Source organism: Amblyomma americanum, chromosome 1, assembly GCF_052857255.1.
Source record: "Amblyomma americanum isolate KBUSLIRL-KWMA chromosome 1, ASM5285725v1, whole genome shotgun sequence".
In the NCBI taxonomy this organism is placed as follows: domain Eukaryota; kingdom Metazoa; phylum Arthropoda; class Arachnida; order Ixodida; family Ixodidae; genus Amblyomma; species Amblyomma americanum.
In genome coordinates, this window is record NC_135497.1 from 469,691,872 (window position 1) to 469,710,571 (window position 18,700).

General features: G+C 47.2%; 1 protein-coding gene across 1 annotated transcript in view; it reads left to right on the forward strand.

The window, feature by feature from the left end:
* The window catches only part of LOC144116515 (uncharacterized), a 47,100-nt gene that overhangs the window by 17,185 nt on the left and 11,215 nt on the right, over positions 1-18,700 (forward strand). Inside the window, exon 2 of the mRNA XM_077651207.1 lies at positions 11,550-11,975. Within this exon, the coding sequence (XP_077507333.1) occupies positions 11,550-11,975 (426 nt within the window). The remainder of the gene's footprint in view (positions 1-11,549; positions 11,976-18,700) is intronic.

The following is an 18,700-nucleotide window of genomic DNA, read 5'->3' on the forward strand; positions in this document are numbered from 1 at the left end:
GGCATTTTGAAGGTATGACGTACCATCACGCGTTGTGATGGCTCGCCCACTTGAAGGAACCATCTGGTCGCCTCGCTCGATGGAGCTTACGAGTCCAAGAGTTTCACGTCACCGTCGTTTACAAGTCCAGGCGCAAGCACACTAACGATGATTGCCTGTCACGAGCCCCTGTAGATCCACCACCGCAAGAAGACGATGACGGCGCCTTCCTGGGACCCATGAGCTCGAGTCCTTTCGCACAGCAGCAACGATCGCGCCCCGATATCGGACGCCTCATCGACTAGTTGGAAGGCATGGTTTCTAAATACCCCACTTCGTTAAAGTGGGGATTGTCTTCGTTTTGCGTGCAGAATGATGTTCTCATGAAGAACGTCGCACCGAAAACAGTTTACCTTCTGGTTGTACCTGCAAGTCTTCGCGAAGAAATTCACAGGCTTCACACGGCGAGCCCACAGCTAGTCATCTGGCGTTTTCTCTAACCGTCAGCCGCATTCCAGGCAAGTATTACTGGCCCCAAATGTCTGCCGTTGTCTCACTTTATGTGAAAACCTGCCGTGGTTCGCAGCGACGAAGCATGCCTCCCCCTTGTCCAGCAGGATTCCTGAACATCGTTAAACCCCCATCAAGGACCTTCCGGTAGATCGGCATGAATCTGCTGTGCTCTTTCCCGAATTCAGACTCTGGAAACAAAAGGATCATTGTAGCGACCGATTACCTGACGCGCTACGCCGAGGAAAAGCCCCTGTCGAACGGGATAGCAGCAGAAGTCACCAACATTTTCGTGGAGTGCACCTTTCTGCTACACGACGCCTCCATAGTGCTCATTAGGTACAGAGGAACGGTGTTGACGGTGGAGCTGACGCAAGCCATCCTGCGACAGTCGAACAATTCACCGGAGGACAACTGCATACCATCCCCAGATTAACGGACTTACACAGCATCTCAACAAAACCATCGCTAAAATGCTCGCCCTATATGTCGATGCCGAACACAAGACGTGGGACGTAATCCTGCCCTACATCGTCTTCGCCTACAACACTGCATTGCGAGAGACCACCCAGATGACGCCTAGGCTCGCCCACGGCAGAGGCCACGACCACCCTCGACGCTATGCTGCCCAACGTTACCGAAAAAGATATACTTTGCACGCCGTATATTGAAAGTTCGTTGTCAGCTTTAAATTGTGCCCGGCCGAGAGCGGCAGGCATTCTGTTGACGACCACCGAGCACGCTTGTTCCTACGCCGTCGCCGCGTCACTCAAATATTTTTGGGCGCAGGTCTGCCCAATAAACAGTTTCCTTTAGAAACCCTTTTCGCTGTCTTCCTGACCACCGGACTGACCTCACCACTACGGTACAATATCACTAATGTGCAGCAAAACAAAATTGGTCCCAACACTGAGCCTGGGGAAAAGCCCGGCGTAACTGGTGCATATTGTGAAGAAAAACCGTAGAGAATGAGAGCCTATTTTCGTAATGGCAAATATTCGGCAATCTATTCAATTAATTTATGATCCAAGTTATAAGCTTTCAATCGGGTGAGCAGAAGATTGCGCGCGACTACCCCAGATGCTTTGCTGGAGGCTTGAAATTGTAATCAACTAATTGCTCCTTATCAATAGCTGAAGCTATGCCGTGAAAAAATTCTTCACATTGTGTATTGCAAGGCAAGCCACGCATGAAACTGTGCTGATTGGGGATGAGGAGATCATTTTTAGTTGAATGGGTAGTAACTCAGTTATATAATACACGCTCCATAATAGTAGTCAAAGAAACTGGTCTGTTTTTGTGAACGAAATTTCGCATATTACTCTTATTCCTATATAGGCACTACTCGCACTAACTTCCCATCAGCAGGCAATTCGGTTTCACTGAAGGCCTTCTAAAATAGCCACGTGAAATAAAAGCATAATGTATCCACGCAATTCTTTGTAACAGAGGCAGGAATGGCATCAAGGCCAAATGCCTTAGCCGGGTCCACATTTTTAAATAATTTTAGGTACACCATCGCCAGAAACGGTAATTTCGCGCATGCGGTTCATTTCAACCGACAATCTAAAAGAGGCAGCGAATAAGCTAGACGATAAAAACATATACAAAAGATAACTGCTAATAATTTCAGCTTTAAACGCATTGCCACGAGTTTTTCTTAATGTTTGCATGTACAGAGCTGTCGTCTTTGCCATTACGCTTGACATACCTACAAAATTCTTTGGTATCCCTCCCTAGATGCGAAAACTACAAGCCATTAGCGATCTAGAACATCTGTTTAAATCCATTTTTTATTGCTTTCAGCAAGCCCAAGAAAACCGGCGAATTAGACGCTTTGTATCTTTGATACAAGTGTCACCGCCTTCGAACTAGGACACGTAACTATTAGTTAAACCAAGATTTGTCTCGAGCTCTTCTAGGAAATATAACTCGTGACGGGAGAGAACCTTCACGTAGTTTGAACAGTTTATGTTTAAAAGCTTGCCAAACTTCAATATTGAAGTAATCTGAAGGGCATCAAAAGTTGAGAAGAACGACTCGAAAGTAGCGCTAATCGCCTCGTAAATCTTTCGGCTAGGTGTTTTTACAACATTCACATGCAGAGCTGTTAAATCTGCCAGAACAACATTATGGTCGCTCAAGCCTGACAACCCCCCTGCATTGCACACAGCATAACACACGTTGCAGAGAAAGTGGTCGAGTAGATGACCTGTTCTCTCCGTTCGCAATGGCTCACGCACATACTGACAAAAGGTGTTGTGCTCTACAATGAATGACAGGGTTTTAACGTAGGTGAATGGAAGAGACGTACGAAAGCATGTGTTTAGCTTGATCGGCTCATCATTTTGCTTCGCTCGGTCGTCGACAAGTCTGGCGGCGATATTCAATTCAGGTTAAGCTCTAATAGAGCTTAAGCCGATCTGCTCTGTTCGCGCCGCAGATGGGCGTTGAAGACGACAAGGCACAATGTACAGCGCGAGAGTGTGTTGCAGTTTAACACGAGACGTGATCGGCTGTGGCAAAAGCATAGTTCACTAGAATAAATGAAGCTGCGATAGCAAAGTGCTCTCTAGCACTGGCTAACGAATCCCATCTGTACTCGCTGCCGCATGTTCGAATCCCAGAGGCGGGAATATTTATTTTCTACTCGTTTATTTATTTACGCAATGCTCTTTGCATAAACCCACAAACTTCGCAATATCGTGCTCGGGGTTCACCCATTGCAATAAGGCTTTCGCACTAATATAAAGAAAAAAAGTGGAGTACAGACTGTCGCACCCCATGGTTCGTCAGCTGACCTGTCAATATTTAATTAAGATCGCCGAATTGTTTCAGGTCCTCTTATAAGTGTTATGAAACGCGATGCGCCTTCCACGTGTGCAGTTTCTGTACCTCACAGTGAAATATTGTCACGTGATGGTGATGGCAGTCTGGCGTGCCGGAAGACACCAAAAAGACTTCCGGACGAAATTTTTTATTAGGCTGACTGGCATCCAAAAATAACTCGGCGGTGGCGCAGCAACAAGCCTGCTCGGCGGTCGTCGAACAGATAGCCCGCTGTTCTCGGCCGTGCTCAATTTATAGCTGGTAGCGAACTTTCCAATCACGGCGGCCAAACTTACAGCTGTCTGGAACAGCGTACAATCGGCCCCGCCTGGGTGCGCTCTATCGAGATTATTCTCGTCGCATCTTGCATCACAAACGAAGCGAAAAAGACGTAGGTTGGCAGATATGAAGAATGAACAAACAGTACAAAGGTTCGCGGCATTACTCCCCTCTGAATCAAGCGTCAACACGATGCTTTAAAAGAAATAATGTGATTAGAAAGAAATAGAACGGACTGTGTACAATAAACATCGAGAGTGGAAACACAGCGCCATTTAGCGCGCATAATATGGCTTTAGGCGGACGACATGGACAACTTGTGGTCGTACGCGGCGTCGCTGTGATGCAGTCATTTCCTCAGGGACGACTTCATAGTCCAGGTCTTCTAGCTGACGAATAACCTTGTACGGACCGAAATAGCGGCTCCAAAGTTTTTCACTCAATCCACGGCGGCGAATGGGCGTCCAAACCCAGGCTCGGTCTCTTGGCTGGTATTCCGCGTTACGTCTTCGTAGGTTGTAGCGTCTGGCGTCAGTCCGCTGCTGGTCTTTGATCCGCAATCCGGCTAGTTTTCGGTCTTCTGCGAGTTGAAGGTGTGCAGGAACGTCAACGTTCTCTTCTTCGGTAACATTTGGCAGCATGACGTCTAGCACGGTCGTTGTTGACGTTGTGGAGTCTTTTCGTGGTAGTGTATGGTACGGTAAGGTCCCGAACTCATGTGGCGCACCCTGGATACCTCGGCTGGCTTAATGAACTGGTGGCTCGTCCTCCGGTGCGAAGCGCAGAGGGCTGGAGTCACGACTTGGAGGTGATGTCCGGAACATAGACGGCGACTCCACTCCTCCACCAGATGTCAGGTGGCGGTGACGGCAGCCCGGCGTTCAGGAAGACCGCGAAAAGGGCTTACAAACGACTCTCTTCTGTAAGGCTCGTAAAGGTGTATCCAGACGGCGGATCACGGACCTGTTTTGGCCCGCGGACTAGCGGTCACGTGGGGTTTCGCTTCCGGTCTACGAGGTCCACGCATGGTCCGCGGGCCGGATCGCGCGAGAAATGCGAGAGCATTTTTTCTGGCTGTGGACCAATGACTTTTAGCCTACTTGCACACATCAAGTCTGGCAACTACACCACACTGGTCTTTCCCCACTCAGTTCTCCCGGCAATCGAGGGGCCACCAGCGAAAGTAGTTTTGCTTCCACTGTTAGCATGTCAACGTGGTCGGACAACGCTACATTTTACTTTTTAGCCTTAGCACAGCTTTATGGCTCGTTCATAACTGGGCATTCGGCGGCGAGAGCGAGCGAAATTAGTCACTACGTCGGCGCTCGCGACGTACACAGATATGGTTAGAAAAGAACAATTGGTGCTGTCTACAAGTCATAAGTGTATGCACTCTCATGTACGCTAAACGCAGGCATTTTTCGGCATGTTACAGCATGTCTCACACATCCCACCTTTAGGTCAGCATATGCAAACACAGACGGAAGGATACGCTCAGCCTTGTGGCGCCATCTAGTTGTTAGGACGGGTAACTACTTCTGTCAACAAACACACGCTCCGCTTAAAGGCGCGTTCACACTTGGACATTCGGCGGTGAGAGCGAGCGGAATCCGCTGCCGCCTCAGAGATTCCGCCGAAATACCCAGCGGAAAGCCCGATCGGTCCAGCACCGAACTCTGCCGCCGGAAAAAAATCCGACGAATCTCATTAGCCAATAGGAAGGCGAGTACGAAGCTTCGTCGCTGTTACTGCTATTATTATTATTATGTTACTGCCTTTTTCAGCGCGTTCAATGCCCATAAACTCGACAGCGCTCTTTCGCATCGTCTAATCTCGCCCATTAGAAAAGTGTGAGGGATAAGTGTGCTTTATTCTTTTATTTTGGGTGACAATTCTTTCCTATTTAGGCTTGAGAGAGGCGTCGGTTTGTTGACAACAGTGGTTCCCGTCCTAACCACCAGATGGCGCCACTAGGCTAATCTTAGCTTTTTAAAAGCGAGAATGCTAGAAATGGCGTAACGTCCGTCAAAATAGCTGCATTTAGCATACGTAATCGTGTATATAGTTATGGTACGTAGACAGCATGGATTAACCTCTTGCCATATCTGTGTACGCCGTGAGCAGACAACGCACGGACGATGAGCGGAGACGCGGTGGCCGGGAAGTGTGAATAATAATAATAATAATTGGTTTTTGGTGGAAAGGAAATGGCGCAGTATCTGTCTCATATATCGTTGGACACCTGAACCGCGCCGTAAGGGAAGGGATAAAGGAGGGAGTGAAAGAAGAGAGGAACAAATAGGTCCGTAGTGGAGGGCTCCGGAATAATTTCGACCACCTGGGGATCTTTAACGTGCACTGACATCGCACAGCACACGGGCGCCTTAGCGTTTTTCCTCCATAAAAACGCAGCCGCCGCGGTCGGGTTCGAACCCGGGAACTGCGATGCAGCTTTTCAGCGGCAGCGGATTTCTCTTGCTCTCGCCGCCGAATGTCCAAATGTGAACGCGCCTTAAGAATGGGAACAATCATCACTCTAAATAAAAAATAAACCAAATATTTCACTCATACGTCTTCTTACAGGCGAGGTGAGACCAAGCGAGAAATGGGTGCGCCATTTATTGCCAGTGAACGCAACAAAAAGGCAGTAACAACGATGAATCCAGTCCGAAGCGAGCGGTCCTGCATGGCGGCACGCTTCCAAGCATGCTTGGAAGCGTGCCGCCATGTTTGTCGCCGCGGGAATGCTACCTCCTCGTCACCGCGGCAGAAATCTGTCCCGTACCGATCGAGCTTTCCTCTGGGTATTTAGGCAGAATCTCTGCCGCGGCCGGGGATTCCGCTTGTTATCGCCGCCGAATGTCGAAGCGTGAGACGTGCGTTGCTGCAGGCTGATCACAGAGGCTTGGCCCCTCTTGCCGTCTGCTCTTTTGGTCCGTCGTGTGGATGCTGTCACTGGCCAGAGCCGGCCGGGCCACGCCCGCCGTCTGAATACACAGCGGCGTAGCAACTCGCGTTGCTTGGCGAAAACCACTCGGCGGCGACGTAGCAACAAGCGTGCTCCGCGGTCTCGTACAGAATGCTCGCCGCTCTCAGCCCTGCTCAATATGAAGCTGATAGGGAACTTTCGAGATACGGCGTGCAAACTTAAACACTCTGGAGAGAAAGAAAGACGTAGAATAGGCTGCGCCTGAATGCGAACAATCGATATAATTCAGGTCTTGCATCATAAACAAAGCGCAAAAGCAGAGCACCGGCAGCTTTGAAAATGAACAAACATTACGAAGATTTGCAGCAAAACTATGTGAAATATTTCCACTCTCTTTTACGTTTTCTGAAGCGTATTTCGCCTTTCGCGCGAGCAGTTTATATATGTCAATGCCTGTCACGGTAACATGTGGCGGAACGAATGTTAGTGCGCTAAAAATAAACTAAAATTTATTTTACTGGGACTGTATGGTGACCATCCTGTACAAACCACTTGACAAAGACCCAAGAAACCATTACATGGGATGGCAGCAGCAAAGAGAACTAAATAATTCCTGGAAAATATAGAAGTAGACTCGTTATATATTCTAGAAAATATGGCACACTATGAGCCAGCCAAATATTGTAGTTTGTAATTGGTTCTCAACTGTGATAGATACCATGTGTCCATATATAAAGTGTTGATAGTAGTACTAGTACGCTGTTCAGGAGCTGCAAGCTGTGTTAAGATTTTTCTGAAACATGTAAAAGAAAAGTACATTATTTGCAACACATGAAATTGACAGATATTGTCCACACGGATCATGCTGAGGACTCTATTCTGTGATTAATAATCGACGTTGGTTCAAAGTTTACGATGACGTTTGTAATTTTTCATTGCAAGACGAGAAACTGGTTCATATTTGCTTGAGTTGTTGGTGCTCATTCTCGAGTATAGTAGGGAACATGAGAAAAATAGAGGATAATATATTTTGTAGTTTATCGGTTATGTCAGGGAATGTGCGGCGTCATGAGATTACACTAGTAACAGCAGGAAATTTATTAGAGACATAAAATACATGAGCGTCCCATTTAAGGTGGAAAGAAAAGTATACACCGAAAACCTTTGTTCCTCAACTATTTCTATGTGCTAAAAGACAACGACAACTAGATTCTTACGTTCGTCTTTGTCTTCTAAGCGCAGTAACCGTCTTACTGCTATGAGCAATCACCAACGAGCCCAAATCGATGCTTTGCTAATATACCCCATCCCACAGCCTGTCATCGCACCCAGCACTTTCATCCCCTTTGCCATGGTCATGAATACCTGCGCAAAGATCAGTTCTCGAAATGCTCTTCTGTCTCTTTCAACTACTTTCCATCTATCACTGCTCGCAAAAATACCAAAGGAAATAACACGGGAATTGTTACACAATGTATTTCATGGGATCCTCACACTAAGTCAATTATCAGTCACCTTGAAAGAATACAAAGAAAGACAGTTAGGTTTATATTTAATAAATTTGCACGGACTCACTCTCATTCTAATGTTTGGGCAGACAAGTGTATACCCACCCTTGAATCACGTCGAAAGAACTTGAGTCTTGAATTCCTTTCCCTCCTTCTTAACAACAAAATTCAGATCAATAAATCACCTTATATAACGCCTGCATTAACGCGCCATACAACACCTCGTCATCCTGATTCACTCACACCCTATTATGCTCGAATTGATACGTTTAAATTTTCCTTTTTTTCCTCGGACAATATCGGACTGGAACCATGGTTTACTGGCTAGAGTGTTACTAATACTTGTATAAATGTGTACTTGTCTGTTCCTATTTTGTCCATTTTTATTTGTACATATTCTAATGCCTCTCTGCTTAGAGCCAGGGATCTGCAGTATGCAATAAATAAATAAATAACTAAATTCATCCCCTTCATTTCATTAAGTTCTTGTCGTATATGTCGCCCGCGTGGTCGATCCCAGGAACAACTAAGCACAGCGGCGTTCGTTGCCCAGTCCCCACCTTGTCTCCACAACATTGAACATGGCCAAAATCTGGAGTACGCGCATGTTCAAAGGTTTACATAATACCGCACCTGTCTTGATCAGCGAAAGACTGTTGCGCCGAGAAAGAAAGATGGTTTATGGCGCTTAACGTCGCAAAGCGACTCAGGCTATGAGGAACGGCGTAGTGAAGGGCTCCGGAAATTTCGCCCACCTGGAGTTCTTTAACGTGCACTGAATCGCACAGACACAGGCCTCTAAAGTTTCGCCTCCATCGAAATTCGACCGCCGCGGCCAGGATCGAACCCGCGTCTTTCGGGTCAGCAGGCGAGCGCCATAACCACTGAGCCACCCCGGCGGGGAAAAAGGAAGCAGTTCGGACTCTATAGTGTACAGTCGCGAGAAAAAAAATATTAGCACAAATCACTGGCGATCCGAAGTTGTATGTCTCAACGCGCGGCGCAGCTGTTTGCAGACCTGCCTATCAGACTGTTTCCATACCTACAGCATAAGGGGGCGGGGGACGGCGGGAAGTAAGCTTTATCAAGCGTGCCATCGGCCGAGCGTCGAAGTGCCGACCCTACGTTACTGTGCATGCGGCATTTATTTTGGCTCGGTTATCATGAGAAAAGATGGCTTCTTTTTTATTACTGTTTTTAATGTCCGTGATGGTTCGTCAAAAGGAACTCGCGGGAAATCTAGATGATAGCGCTGCTTTTAGCCAGTGTTACACAAGCTCGAAAAATAGTTTCTTTTTCCCGATGCAACTAATTCCCTTAAGTCAATTTGTTGGGAACGTGTAGTAACGATATCAACAGGAGCACTATCCCATCAATTCAGGAAAAGAAGTAAGGAGGATAGCCAGCTCGCTGTCGTGATGCGAGAGCAAACACGTCGTTGCAATGATGGTGTACATAGGCCTCACCGACCATCACAACATTTTGAAGGCGCTCAGGGAAAGTGTCAGACAGGCCATTTGCAAGGTCAGGAAGAGCCTGGAGCCTGCTCCATTTCTCTTGAACCGCCGTCCAAAGGATATCTGGTGATGACTCGTGCAGCTGCCTTTGAGCTAGTTGCTTTTTCATTAACCGCAATATATTTTAAATTATATTCAAATGCCATGGCTCTTGGGAGGCCATGACAGCTCCTGGATGCAGAGCTGTTCCAGCAGTTGCCAAGCGCAGCGCGGCTGAGGCTGCTCGCAAACATAACTGCCAAACAAGCAAAAAAAAACAACCACCCTATTCTTCACCAGTTACCTGCGGGAGCAAGGCTGCGTTAAAAAAACAGAAAGGGCGAGACAGAAAAATAAATTTTGCCGGACCGTGACAGTCCGCTGAACCCCCCCTAATACTGTATAATGGGAACGGGCCGGCACTCTCGTTATCAGCGTCTTCGTCAGCCGCAGCGCCACGCGTTTTCATTCCAGCGCTCCGGTGTTCTTTCATATCTGCTAATCTTTTTTTACTCGCGACTGTACGAAGCATACTGGCTCCAGCTGAATGAAAGGCAGCGACGCGATTTGGCCCTGTTACGTGTGTACGCAAGGTGAAACGAGTTTCACGCGGCCCTTCGGGCGATATAAGCAGCAGTGCGCTGTGCTTTTACGGCCGACGCAAGGCAACTGTGCCGCTTCTCAACTCGTCAGCGTTCGTTGCGCATATAGTACACGCGGCGGTGACGCGGTGGTTGTAGCTTTCCGCTGCTGAGGTCGCACGGTATAAGCGAATCGCTAAAAGACACCCGCGAGATTCGCGAGTGTAAATTAAACGGTTGACTCGTTCTCTCGTGTTTTTCACTCCTTGGCTTGGTTCAGGTGTCCACGCAGAGTGAGAAAGTTACTCCACCCTCTCCCCGCGAAACATTCTGCGCTCATCTTGGTCTTCGTTCTGCAAATACTATTAACAGATGAAGGAAATAGACCATGGAAGCTTTTTAGAATTTTCATTTCTTGAAACCCGGGTGGTTTCTCAGAGTAATGGTTTTCTCTGCCAATAGAATTTGGCATGTTAGCGCGCACTTCTCGGGCTCATCACGTAGTGAAATCAGTCTTGAACTTTCCTGCAATAAAGTTTGAACTAGATTTCATGGTCTCATGAAATTTTCTCGGGTATACTACTCCAGCCATGAATAATTCTGATCTGTCTTTTAAAACTGCAATGTGACTTAGTATTCAACAAGAATTGCAACATACCCCCACCTTTGTGTTATATGAGCGAATAAGGGCTGTAGCTCATTTAGTGGCGCGTTTGTTAGAACGGGAGCTATAGCCGCTTTTGTGGGCACAACATACGTCCAATAGGAGCCCTCTATTAGTAAAAAAAGTTTTAATTAGCTAGTTGCACAATGCAATTTCATTTCACGACGCAGAATGATTCACTGAAATAATGCTCATACCAGAAATTCATTACCGCTAATCTGTTGGTACTTAATAAGGGGCCCCCCTTTTAAAGCGATGCTACTGCACTGCTCAGCCACAGTCCGGGGTCGCGAAATCCACTTCAAGAAGACAGTGCTTAATGTCGAATGTCTTGAACAGCATGCAGAGGATACCAGTAAAGAGTTAATAAGACGCTGCTCTCCATGCGTCAAGCTGTCGAGGCCTAGCAGCGAAAGGTACGCTTGCCTTTGCAACGCATGGAAAAGGTTCGGCTTCAAGAGAAAAGCGCTTAATGTATAATGTCTCACAAAACATGCAGGGGATACTGCAGGAAATGGTGAATAAGGTCGCGCCCTGTTCTCCGTGCCTCAAGCTGTCGTAACCCAGCAGAGAGCGGAACTCGTGCCATTGCAACGCATGCATGGTAAAAGGTTCGCAAAGAAGGCAAAGTCAGCTGCTGCTTTCAGTAAATGTGTCGCTTAAAGTTGTGCTAGATTGTTCACTAGCTGGCGCAGAGTTACCATGTAGCGGCTGTATCAGCGCGAGACCCGTGCGAAGGTCTCTCCTCATAGGCGAACCTCTGGACACGTGCAGGCACGCCGTGCGGCGCTACATCTTCGAGAACCAGGGCCTCGTGCGACGCATGTACGGTGACCAGAGGCACAGCGTGATCGTGGGCAGTGAGCTGGAGGCCCGCAGGCTGCGCTACGACGACCTGCGCTTCCAGCCGGCGGACGTGCCCGCTCGACCGCCCAGCCCTCTCTCGTCCCGGTCTCGCGGTCGGGCCGCATACCGGGTCCGGCCCAACAGCCGCTACGCCAATCTGCTCAAGACGTCGCCTTTCGCCGACGGCGAAAAGTTACGGCCGCCGCCGCAGAGGCCTCCGATGCTCACAGACCCGAGTGTGGGCCTAGCCGCTACCACGGCGGGCACGAGCCCTGCGACGGAAACGGCCGGGACTAGGCCGGTTACAACGGCGTCGGTTGCATTCGATGAAGACGCTACCATCTACAGACCGGGGTGAGTGGGTAATGCAGGGTGAGTGCTTTCTCACGGCTCATGCTAGAGTCGCAGCCACCCAAATCAGGCCTTTTTGATAAGAGCGATGAATGAATGGCATTTAGATGGTAAACGTCAGCACCGGTTTGATTTTGTGATGCTGCCTAGATGTCATCTAGTAGTTGGGCTTAGAAGAAGTAGACGAATTGGTGGTTCGGCTGCATACACAGCGCCGAGACGAGGGGCGAAGATGGAGGACGCGCTTTTCGCGGCGAGGTGTGCATAGTCGAACATTGTGTACCAACTCGCCCATATCTCTGTTTTAGGAAGAAGGGGGGGGGGGGGAGCACGCGTAAAAGAACTAAACGAACTTCCAGAGCAGCTCCCATTCTAATTCACTAATGCGCCCATGCTCCAAATTTTTTTCTTCCTGGCATTCGATTATACGTGTAGCTTCCAGAAGGCATTTAAAACCCACCGCTTTCATTGGACTTTCCGCATCACTGACGTGTCGATAATATTGAACTAGAGTCAGGCGCAGAGGTCAGGCGTAACAAGAAGGCTGCATACCGCATTCATGGTACTTAGAATCACTACTGGAGTTGGCGGGAAGTTAAAATAAATTTTTCAGATTTGACGTGAGCAGAAAAAATATGGCTAAACCCGGCAACGACCCAGATAAAAAATCAACGTCAGCCGGTGGCTGGACAGCGGCGACTGCTTCGTGCTCACTCTTCCTACGCTCTCACTCCAGCGTGGCCATCCTTGCAGGAAACTTCGTCCGTGAGGGTAGTTCCAGATGTTGAAGGTTCGCCCTCTACGCGTGTCTGCGAGGTCTTCGTCTTCTGCGGTTCCGTGGTTTGGCTGTACAGGCTAAAAGATTCTAGCCTCCATAGTCTTGCTATGTCGCCGATCGGCTTCTCGCTCGGCAGAGTGCGCAACAGCGTCTTGTCGACGCTAAATCTCGCGAGCACGAGCGTGACGAACGTTCTTTTCAATTGCTTTTGATTAGTTTGAAGAACAAGTAAGCTTTGTTGGTCCAGGCTACCTCTATCTTTCATTTATATATTTATTATCTTCCTCAAGTTAGGACTAATAAAAGGGTTAGCTGCTGCGGCATCTGCGCGCATCTGCGCCCGTCCTGTTGTGTTCGTGCCTCTTTGTCTTTGTCGTTTTAGCGCCGTCCTAACTTCTTTCAAGATATGAACCAACTAGCCCAAATCAAAGTACTTCATGTTTTGTTTCTAGGGCCGCTTGCAGAGATAATATTGGTTGAGGTCCCGCTTACCAAGAACATCGCTTCCGAGATGCAGCCGCTTCGGGGGCCGAGAGCAAGAGAGAACCGACAAAACAGCCTCACACGGCCGATGGCCTTCGACGATCGGATAGCTCGGTGGCATCGCTGCGTTCATCTCTCTTTTCAATCGCTCTGGCCGCAACAGTGTCCCTCCAATTTTCTCCTTAATTCTTCCCATCGCCATCGCTCTTCGTTATTCAATCTTCCTCTCCTGACCTCTCTGACCGGTAACCTTCGACGGGCTTCATCCACCCGTCGGCTCGAGGTGGGCTGTGTATTTAGGCTCATGCCGTAAAATCAGCGCGTTAAACCAAAAAGCTTGTTTAATTTTCTTAAAATTCGCTATCTTGATCAAATGACGAAATGATTTGAAGACAGAGTCTCTCATATTGATCCACTGAAGCGCATTTTGCCGGCATAGACGTTGCACACATAAGTAACAGGTCGGCATCTTGTTATAGTTGTTTTATATACATTATTCCATGCTGCACAGCGGTGAACAGCCAAGGACCATGGCATAGAAGCGACACCTGAGTGCCTGCGATGTCGTTTCCCACATGTCTCCTGGTTCTTGGCTGTTTTCCGCTGCCACGCACTTTTCTTGGCTCACGAAAACATTTATAATGCTCCTTCGTGGGAAAGGTAAAGCCTTTGCTTAAAAACGTACTGTTCTGCCTTAGCTGCAGCTAAAAATAAATATTTCTCCACAGATTTACCTTCTCTCTTAAATTCGAATCCAAAAAAGTTTTGCCGAGTTATATCACCTGACCGTGACTCTAACCAGATAGCCTTGCATAGCTATACAAATACTCCCCTCCCTGACAATATGTGCCCCTCTGCGTTTAATACGTTTTTTTCATCGATTTTCAGCTGCGAGGATCATACCAATGTACCTGATGTTGCTGATTTTGACTGGCAATTCCTGGAACGTATTGAAATCTCGGTGGAGGGAATTGCATGTCTTATTAATAATTTGAAATTTTCTACTTCATCTGGTATTGACAATATTAGTTCCAAGATATTAAAAAATACCATTTCTATATCCAGTAACATTCTGTACCATATATTCAAGCAGTCTTTGTCATCGGGACAGCCGCCCAATGACTGGAAAATGGCCAAAATCATACCCATATTTAAAACTGGGGATAAACACTCCCCAGAAAACTACCGTCCAATTTCATTGACCTGCATTTGCTGCAAGATGCTCGAACATATAATTGCTACTCATATTTATAATCACCTAGAGTCCAATAATTTCTTTTTTCGCCATCAACATGGTTTCAGGAAAGGATTATCATATGAGACACAGTTACTCGAATTCACGACTGATCTGCACCTTAACATGAACAATAACCAGCAGACCGATTGCATTTTCCTTGACGTTTCCAAAGAATTTGATCGTGTAGCTCATTGTCGCCTTATTGCTAAATTAACTGCACTTCGAATTGACTCCTTCACTTTAACATGGCTTCGTAATTTTCTTTCGAATCGTCAACAGTTCACAGTAGTTAATAATATTGCTTCGTCTCCTACTTACGGTACTTCTGGTGTGCCTCAGGGCAGTGTTTTGGGCCCTTTACTCTTCATAATTTACATAAATGATTTGCCACTTAATGTTTCTTCTCGCTTACGTATTTTCGCTGACGACTGCATTATTTATAGATCAATTAACAGTACTGACGACCACCTGTCCCTTCAAATTGACCTTAGCCTAATTCATAGTTGGTGTAACACCTGGTTAATGGCTTTAAATGTGTCAAAATGTCAGGTAATTTATTTTAGTCGTAAGCGTGACAACTCACATTTTTTATACAACGTCAATAATAACGAATTTTTACATACAGTATCGTATAAATATTTGGGTGTTCACCTAACCGATAACCTCTCCTGGACAGACCATATTACAGCCGTTTGCGCAAAAGCTTCAAGGACATTAGGTTACCTACGTTGTAATCTGAGTAATTCACCTTCCCACATCCGCAAATTGGCCTATCAGACATTTGTTCGTTCTTAGCTCGAATATGCATCTTCCATTTGGTCCCCACATCCTACATACTTAATCGACATGCTTGAATCAGTCCAGAACCGAGCTGCCCGTTTCATTCACGTAATTATAGCCATCACTCCAGCGTAACGCAAATGTAACTCGATCATTCCATACAGCCATTAGTTCTTCGCCGTAATATCGCTCTGTTATCCTTGTTTCACAAATATGTTTATAATGCCACACAATCCACACTACATATCCAGACCGCCTCGAACACGTCTCGTCGTTTAAATAACCACTTAAGTTTTGCGCGCATGTACGGTACGACACATGCTTTTAACTTTTCCGCACTCCCTACCGCCATTCGCTTGTGGAATAATCTGCCTGATCACATTGCTTTCGAGTCAGATCAAGAAAAATTTCGTCATCTCCTACACGAGCATTGTTCATAATAGCACTTACAAATAACTTTATCTTGTTTCTTACACTTAGAAATCTGCTTCGAACTTCTTGTGATATTTGTGAGGCATTGCTATCTCGCTCCTGTGAATTGCTATTTTATGCTGCGTCGTGTGTCCACTTGTATGACCTGTATTTATTGTTATGAAGACGAAGAAGAGTGCAGTGGCGCGGGACGGAGTGCTCGCGCTAGGCCCTTGAGCCATTAAATCATATCTTCATTCTGTCATCATGTCGTGCTTTCCTTGGCTTGCCACCACGTAACATTTGGTGGAGGTGCTGGGTACTCATCGTCATCCTAGTCCCCGGAGCATCGCCGCCTTCTGCTCGCCTTCGTCGTCGGCCGAGGGGACCTGGGCTCCGCCGCCCGGCTCAACCCCAGCTCGAACTGACCAGAACCAACCAGCCGCTTTCCCCCGCCCCTTCCCCTGCCCCGAACACAAGACACGACGACCAGGACCTGACGTACGATGACCCGACTACGACCCAAACCAAGATGGCACCCCCGCCCAGGCTGTGCGGCGATCCCTCAACCCTTGACCTTCGGCAGTGGGTGACCGACCGCTGGACCTGAAGCTCCGGGGGCAAACGTCCACCAGATCATCTCCTTCATATTTGTGGCAAGCCTTTCATCTTCTTCTATCCTTCCTGATCATCCTCATCGTCACCTCACCGTTCGTAATTCAAGCAATCGATCGGGACGATCGCTCTGAGGACCGGGGTCATGTTATGATGACGAAGAAGAGTGCAGTGGCGCGGGACGGAGTGCTCGCGCTAGGCCCTTGAGCCATTAAATCATATCTTCATTCTGTCATCATGTCGTGCTCTCCTTGGCTTGCCACCACGTAACAATATTATTGCTTTTTTGCGTCTTTTTCCCTGAATATCACTTCAAAAATTGTACTCCCTGATATGTTCATTCTTTGTGTATTTTACTTTCCAGTATTAATGCCTTACGTTAAGTTTTACTCATGTTATTTCCTGAAGTGTACCTTTGTGGCCTTTCATTACTACAGTTGTTCCTGTTTCATGTTTTTATCTTGATAGTAATGTTGATGAGCCCTGTATTGAGATGTATCTTTTGTATACCACTTTAGAAGGCTGCTTACTCTGTAACCCCCCTTACACAATGTACCCATGGGGCCTGTAAGGTATATTAAATAAATTAAAAAAAATTACAGATACCTTAGAGGCCTCCGGAAAGGCATTGTGTAAGGGGGGTCAAATACAAAAGTTTGTGCAAAACAGGTAAGAAATCAGAAAAACGTAGTAAAGTACAGCAGAACACAAAAACAGGTGCGTTCAGATACGATATCGCAATTCACAAAAAGCGATAACAGTTAAACACAACTATACGTCATGTAACAAAAATAGGAGAAATACACAAAAAGTTATACAAAAGCAAAAGAGTATATCAGGCATACATAAGGAAAGCTGCGCATCAACAGAACCAAAGAGGCAATAGCCTCAAGCAGCTGAAAACGAAGTTATATGCATCTTCAGTATAAAAATGACGTGCTAAGCGTTATCAGTGAAGTGCTTCAGTAGATATTTGCGAAAGGTGTCATGATTACCCTGCAGGGCGATACAGTCCGGAAGATCGTTCCTGAGACGGATGACACGCGGGAGTGATGAGAAGTTAAAAGCATGTGTGTTGCCATAAATCCGGGCATAGCTGTAGTTATGTAATCTACGTGATAAGTAGGAGGGACGCTGTAGATGTGCTGGCGATGAATCTGTGGCATGGACGTATTTGTGAAAGATAGAAAAAGGGGAATGTCACGAAGAATCTGCAACGGATGGAGCGAAATTTCGATTTAGTATCTGCGTTCCCTCAGCGCAGAATGCAGTAAAGGACTGGCTCCTACCCGCCGCGGCGGCTCAGTGGTTACGGCACACGGCTACTGATCCGGAGTACCCGGGTTCGAACCTGACCGCGGCGGCCGCGTTTCGATGGAGGCAAAACGCCGAGGCGCCCGTGTGCTGTGCGATGTCAGTGCACGTTAATGATCCCCAAGTGGTCGGAATTATTCCGGAGTTTTCCACTACGGCACCTCTTTCTCGCTTTCTTTTTTCTCTCCCTCCTTTATCGCTTCCATTACGGCGCGGTTCAGGTGTCCTCGGTATGTGAGACAGATACTGCGCCATTTCCTTTCCTCCCAAAACAGTTTTCATTTTACTGGCTGCTAGCAGACGCTTTTTCCACGGGGTGTAGACGCCGCGCGTTTACAAGGTGCTGCGAAACGCTTATCCGCCGCTTCCGAAGCACAGGTTTCTGCCCGACGTCGTTCTGTCTCATTCAGGGAACTGCTCTAAACGCTAGTGAGCTGCCATCTGTAGCGTTCTTATGATGAAGTCTCGCCTTGCTCCGCCTCGCCTCTCTTGTGTTCATCCACGCTTGTTCAAGTGATTGCGGACGCGCACCAATGCCACCTCCATAGTGATTTCCTCCTCTCCACAAGACTGACGTGAAAGCGGCGGTCAGCGTCTCCGCTGCGGCTCGAGCTTAAGCTGAACTTGGATACGATTACTTCCGCGAATAGATATCACTCTAAGGCTAAATTTAACATCAGTTCGTTGCTGCGTCTTTACATGCGAAATAAAGCAGTGTTTGCTCTACTCGGCGCTCACAATAACAAAAATGCAACTATGCTCGTTTGCTCGTGAGATGCGGAACAAGAACGCAGTCTCTGGTTCATTCAGACGTCTTTGACTCTCTCGTTGACGACAAAAATCTCTGACAGACATTTCTTCTCGACAAACTGATCAACACGATGCGGCTGAACGACAACAGCGAATGTGAAGTCACCGCCGTGTTCGTATCAGGCTAGTTGCTCTGACGGCCCCAAAGTGGAAAAAATTATTGTTAGTGAAAGAGTGCAGCGAGAAACGAACACAGAAAGAGCAACAAATATCTTATAACTGACAGGTTGTCAAGTGTAACTTCTCTACTGACAGTTGACAAAAGGGAAAAAAAAGACACGGAAACATAAACGAAGAAAT